At 45.9% G+C, this 6,618-nt stretch overlaps 1 protein-coding gene across 1 annotated transcript; it reads left to right on the top strand.

Moving 5' to 3' along the window:
• Positions 1-3,195: 3,195 nt before the first annotated feature.
• On the top strand, positions 3,196-5,172 carry LOC311329111 (androgen-dependent TFPI-regulating protein; the record flags this gene model as incomplete). The annotated part of the gene is made up of 6 exons (XM_084461356.1): positions 3,196-3,348; positions 3,592-3,723; positions 4,043-4,144; positions 4,340-4,455; positions 4,647-4,798; positions 5,141-5,172. 6 exons carry the CDS (start codon positions 3,196-3,198, stop codon positions 5,170-5,172), a joined length of 687 nt encoding a protein of 228 aa, XP_084317482.1.
• Between the last annotated feature and the right edge of the window lie 1,446 nt (positions 5,173-6,618).

Consider the following 6,618-nt stretch of genomic DNA (forward strand, 5'->3'; position numbering starts at 1 on the left):
ACCACCCATTATCCATTCACCACCCATTCACCTCTATTCATTTTTGAGACTTTGGCTCAGGAGTGGGACAACAGAGAAACTCGTGTGGATTTAAATGAAACGTTTAAACATTAAATTGATTGATTTGATATTCCAGAGGGAAGCAAAAAAAACAGTTTCACCCGGGGGCCAGAAAAGTGAGCTGTAAAAATTCTCTCTCATCTCTCAACGAGACGATCGAGCAAGCTAAGAACCATCCTTACCAGAGGATACCTGCCATGTCCTCTGAGGAGTCAGAAATGTGCTGTAACATCTAATCATGCTGCCTTGTGCTAGAAGACCCTGTGAGTCAGAGATCTGATGTCTGTCTGTGTGCGTGGCTGTCTGTGTGCGTGGCTGTCTGTGTGCGTGGCTGTCTGTGTGCGTGTGCTGTCTGTGTGCGTGGCTGTCTGTGTGCGTGGCTGTCTGTGTGCGTGGCTGTCTGTGTGCGTGGCTGTCTGTGTGCGTGTGCTGGAGAGGCCCAGGGAGAAGGGGTCACTCTTGAGTGCTTCAGCTGGTAGAGTTATGTTCACAGAACTAGGGAGGTACATTCTTCGGCAGGGGTCTGGAGTGAGGTCCAGTCCAGCAGATTGATGACCTGTTTGAGTGCATTAAGCTGGGCAGATAGTAGGTGCCTCGGATGACAGAGGCCCTATATCACCAGGGCCCTATATCACCAGGGTCCTATATCACCAGGGTCCTATATCACCAGGGCTCTATATCACCAGGGCTCTATATCACCAGGGCTCTATATCACCAGGGTCCTATATCACCAGGGTCCTATATCACCAGGGCTCTATATCACCAGGGTCCTATATCACCAGGGTCCTATATCACCAGGGCTCTATATCACCAGGGCTCTATATCACCAGGGCTCTATATCACCAGGGTCCTATATCACCAGGGCTCTATATCACCAGGGCCCTATATCACCAGGGCTCTATATCACCAGGGTCCTATATCACCAGGGTCCTATATCACCAGGGTCCTATATCACCAGGGCTCTATATCACCAGGGCTCTATATCACCAGGGCCCTATATCACCAGGGCTCTATATCACCAGGGCTCTATATCACCAGGGCCCTATATCACCAGGGTCCTATATCACCAGGGTCCTATATCACCAGGGCTCTATATCACCAGGGTCCTATATCACCAGGGTCCTATATCACCAGCCCCTATATCACCTATATCACCAGGGTCCTATATCACCAGGGCTCTATATCACCAGGGTCCTATATCACCAGGGCTCTATATCACCAGGGTCCTATATCACCAGGGCTCTATATCACCAGGGTCCTATATCACCAGGGCTCTATTTCACCAGGGTCCTATATCACCAGGGTCCTATATCACCAGGGTCCTATATCACCACCTATATCACCAGGGCTCTATATCACCAGGGCTCTATATCACCAGGGCTCTATATCACCAGGGCCCTATATCACCAGGGTCCTATATCACCACCTATATCACCAGGGCTCTATATCACCAAGGTCCTATATCACCACCTATATCACCAGGGCCCTATATCACCAGGGTCCTATATCACCAGGGCCCTATATCACCACCTATATCACCAGGGTCCTATATCACCAGGGTCCTATATCACCAGGGCCCTATATCACCAGGGTCCTATATCACCACCTATATCACCAGGGCCCTATATCACCAGGGTCCTATATCACCAGGGCTCTATATCACCAGGGCTCTATATCACCAGGGCTCTATATCACCAGGGCCCTATATCACCAGGGCCCTATATCACCAGGGCTCTATATCACCAGGGCTCTATATCACCAGGGCTCTATATCACCAGGGTCCTATATCACCAGGGCTCTATATCACCAGGGCTCTATATCACCAGGGTCCTATATCACCAGGGCCCTATATCACCAGGGCTCTATGTCACCAGGGCTCTATATCACCAGGGTCCTATATCACCAGGGCTCTATATCACCAGGGCTCTATATCACCAGGGTCCTATATCACCAGGGCTCTATATCACCAGGGCTCTATATCACCAGGGCCCTATATCACCAGGGTCCTATATCACCAGGGCTCTATATCACCAGGGCTCTATATCACCAGGGCTCTATATCACCAGGGTCCTATATCACCAGGGTCCTATATCACCAGGGCTCTATATCACCAGGGCTCTAGGCTCTATATCACCAGGGCCCTATATCACCAGGGTCCTATATCACCAGGGTCCTATATCACCAGGGCTCTAGGCTCTATATCACCAGGGCTCTATATCACCAGGGCCCTATATCACCAGGGCTCTATATCACCAGGGTCCTATATCACCAGGGTCCTATATCACCAGGGCTCTATATCACCAGGGTCCTATATCACCAGGGTCCTATATCACCAGGGCTCTATATCACCAGGGCTCTATATCACCAGGGTCCTATATCACCAGGGCTCTATATCACCAGGGTCCTATATCACCAGGGTCCTATATCACCAGGGTCCTATATCACCAGGGCTCTATATCACCAGGGCTCTATATCACCAGGGCTCTATATCACCAGGGTCCTATATCACCACCTATATCACCAGGGCCCTATATCACCAGGGTCCTATATCACCAGGGTCCTGTATCTATATATCTATCTATATATATAGATATACAAATATACCAGTGAAAAGGTTTTTTTATTGGTCCTTGCAGTCATTTTGGATTAAAATGTTAAACTTTGTTAACCTTGTTTGAAAGTTTGTATTTGTGGGGGCATTTCTATAATTTGTGTTCTTGCTATTTATATTTTGTTCACCAGACTAGCTGTGGTTGTCATCTCTCCTCTTTACAGTATAAGAGATGACTTACTGTATTACCAAACCAGTTGTACTGTGTTAACTTTCCTCCTCCTATAGTCACATGCCAAAGGATTGTGAAAGTTGAAACCATACGTGGCCCCATACGTCGATACTGGACCCCTTGTCTATGTGCTTTTGTAATCTTACTACTTGCAAACGTTTTAAGAAGCTTATGCTGAATCACACTAATCTTTCAAAGGGTCTTTCTTTGGCAAACCTCCATTCCCATGTTCCCACCACATGAGATGGAAGCGCAACTCCTGCCTGGGTTCATAGTAACAGTTGGTTGATTCTGTAGATGCTTGTGAAATTTGTGTTATAGATCCTATATTTCCTAATCAGAGTAGTTCAACATGACTGCAGGACTGAGAACAGTTTACCACTCACTGGCGTTCGGCTGGTATGTCTTTGTCCTCATGTCCCTCGCTGCCAAGGATGGAGAGGAGTTACCAGATGGAATATTTGTTTATGGTGGACCCTGGAAGTACCTCACTTTCTTAAATTTGGTGAGATTCTGCATTTGATTTCAGATATTAGATTCAAAGGAGTTGGATGAATACCAATATGTAAAAAGGCTTTCATCCTATTTAATTTGAACATGATCAATTAACCGTGGCAGTTTCATGGTTTGTTGTGTTGATATGCATGTCCTGTAGTATATCCAACAGAGACTGATCTGGTGCTCCACACTCAGATGCTAATGACAGAAAAACAAATGATTAAAAACAATGTTCTTTGCAAAATGTCAGGTTTTACAGATGGTGTTTTTTGGGACATCTGCTATGAGTGATCTTCAGCCTGGCAAAGAGTACGCTAAGAGTAACGCTCTCAGAAGATTCACCGACCTGCTCTTCTCTGTGTTCGCCTTCCCTGTGGGCACGGTGAGAACCCAGGACCAGGACTGGACTAGGAGGAAGAACCCAGGACCAGGACTGGACTAGGAGGAAGCAGGAGAGACCAGGACTGGACTATGAGGAAGCAGGAGACAGAACAGGACTGGACTATGAGGAAGCAGGAGACAGAACAGGACTGGACTATGAGGAAGCAGGAGACAGACTGGACTATGAGGAAGCATGAGACAGGCCAGGACTGGACTATGAGGAAGCAGGAGACAGACTGGACTATGAGGAAGCAGGAAACAGACATGTTCAACAACATAACTGACCTTTCTTTTCCTCTTTCCTCTCTCTCTGTTCTCAGTTTGTGGTGCTTCTGTTCTGGGGGATCTTTTCCTACGACAGGCAGCTGGTCTACCCCGCCTCGTTAGACGGGTTCTTCCCCCCCTGGATGAACCATGCTATGGTCAGTATACTGAACCTCTCAAACACAATTCCATAAACAAGCTACAGTATACACTACCTGAAATTGGGACAATTCTTTCCACGTGTTGTAAAATATCAGTCACTCTATAGATAGTCAGCTAGTAATGACAATGTTTCAATAACACAAAAAAGTATATATGAAATTCACTAGCCTTTTTCTAAAATGATGTTTAAGCACTCGTTGGTGCTGCCGATCCTACTGGGAGAGCTGGTGGTGCAGCCCCACGCGTACCCCGACACTAGGAACGGCCTCGCTGCGCTGCTGGCTGTGGGCCTGGCTTACCTGAGCTGGTAAGTATAAGATCGGCCTCGCTGCGCTGCTGGCTGTGGGCCTGGCTTACCTGAGCTGGTAAGTAACACAACGCTGCGCTGCTGGCTGTGGGCCTGGCTTACTTGAGCTGGTAAGTAACACAATCAGCACTAGAGCAACTCCCACCATGTTAGAGTGACTGAAGTTAACCCCCTCTAACCCTCTTCTGCAGGGTGATATGGGTGTACCTGTCCGTTGGGATCTGGGTGTACCCTTTCCTGGGGCTCTTGAGCACCTCTGGCCTGGTGGGCCTCTTCGTGTTTAACATGTCTGTAGTGACACTCCTCTATCTACTGGGCCGGACCCTGACCAGCTGGGTCTGGGGTGAGTGACCCGGCAGACTCAACAGCACAGACAGACACAGAAATACACACTACATCATATTATATTTACATACTTCCTTCAGTCGCAGAGTTTAAATATTTGGCTCTTGGTATTTGTACTTTGACCTGTAATTGTTTATTATTATTATTATTATTATTATTATTATTGTATATTGTATTTATTTTGTTATTTGTGTATCTGTGTGAACTCGTCAACACTGTAAATGAGGGAAACCTCAGTGCTTTATGAGTATAAATAATGGTTTGAAATGAAATACTATATTATGTATTATAGGTACAATATGTACATGTTTATAAGTCTTTTTCTCTCTTATTCCTCTAGGTAAAGACACGGCAATGGCTAAGACACAGTGATATATGGATTGTGTTTGTCAGATTCCCAGAGTGAACTTCTACCTCCTAAAGATTGAGAGCATGTGATCAATGGGTCCAGTACGGTTATGTTTGTCATGTAGCTACTGTAACAAAAACGTTCCAACGGTTCAAACGGTTAGCAGATCCGTCTCTGAATTGTGGGCAAAAAGTGATGATATGACACTTGACCAAAGGTATTTTATGAGAATTAAACAATGAATACACTGATGTACTGTATGTATACAGTTGATCTTTTTGTGTTTTCTTTATTTTAAAGTATTTACTCATCACAGTATTATAATCAGCATCTGGAAAAATGTAAATCACAGGTAAATCAGGTTTGATGGGTTTGTACATTATCATTACAAAGGGTTAAAGAGTTGAGTCAGCAGTCACTACTCACTATATGAAATAAAAAATATATATATAAAAAAATAGTTTAGGTTTATGCTTTGTTTGCCTTTAGGAGGGTGTAGCTAGATACTGTATGCTCCTATATTACCTATATTACGGCTGTGTAATAATTGCCTCTCTTTTCTTGATGGATGTATAGTCATCTCAACCTTAAAGGTGGGATAGGTAGTTTGCTTTTGGCTTTATTTGGTAAAATTGGCATAATATCCTTTGAGCTATCAGTAACAAAGGTGCTCTGAGAATCAACTTGGATCTTCGTGTTTACCGCTGCCTGTATTTTGGATTCAAAGAATGCACCGCGCCCGAATGTATTGACCAATCAGGGTCTCTATCTCGCCACACCTACCAGTCATGTTTGGAGGGAGGGACTACATCATTATTGACAGGAGGGAGGGCGGGTTCTTTTGAAAAAGATGACCAATCGGAGGCCTTGTTGACGTCAAACTACCTACCCCACCTTTAAGCTTTAATTTTATCCTAATCTTTCTTTGTTTGTTTTTTGTTGTTGTTGTTTGTTTACAGCAGTATACTGTATTCTGCTGTAATTTGTACTATTTGTATCTTATTTGATCAACTCAAATTGAACAAATATAAAGGGTAGCATATTGTTGTAATGATTACAGACACCGTGGGTCCTAATTGCCTCCTTATTCATCCCCTCATATCAGTTCAGCTTCCTGGCATTCTAGAAAGGCTGCCTGTCCGGGGATGCAATCATGAATCTTCTTCAGAAAATGTAATTCAAATGCCTCCAGTGAAAATGGTGTCCATTGTCCATTTCTCCATCCTCCATGAGCGTGTGGACCCCTCATGCGGAGCCCCCCCCCCCTCCCCCCCCCCGGGTCCCTGTACCCCCCCTCATGCGGACGCCCCCCCCAGGTCCCTGTACTCCCCCTCATGCGGACGCCCCCCCCAGGTCTCTGTACCCCCCCTCATGCGGACGCCCCCCCCAGGTCTCTGTAGCCCTTGAGATGGTGGAGGTAGTTGGGATCTGCGTCCACCAGCCCAACAGACAGGATCTTGGCCAGCAAA

This window comes from Borostomias antarcticus (genome assembly GCF_949987555.1).
Source record: "Borostomias antarcticus genome assembly, chromosome: 2".
Taxonomy (NCBI): Eukaryota; Metazoa; Chordata; class Actinopteri; order Stomiiformes; family Stomiidae; genus Borostomias; species Borostomias antarcticus.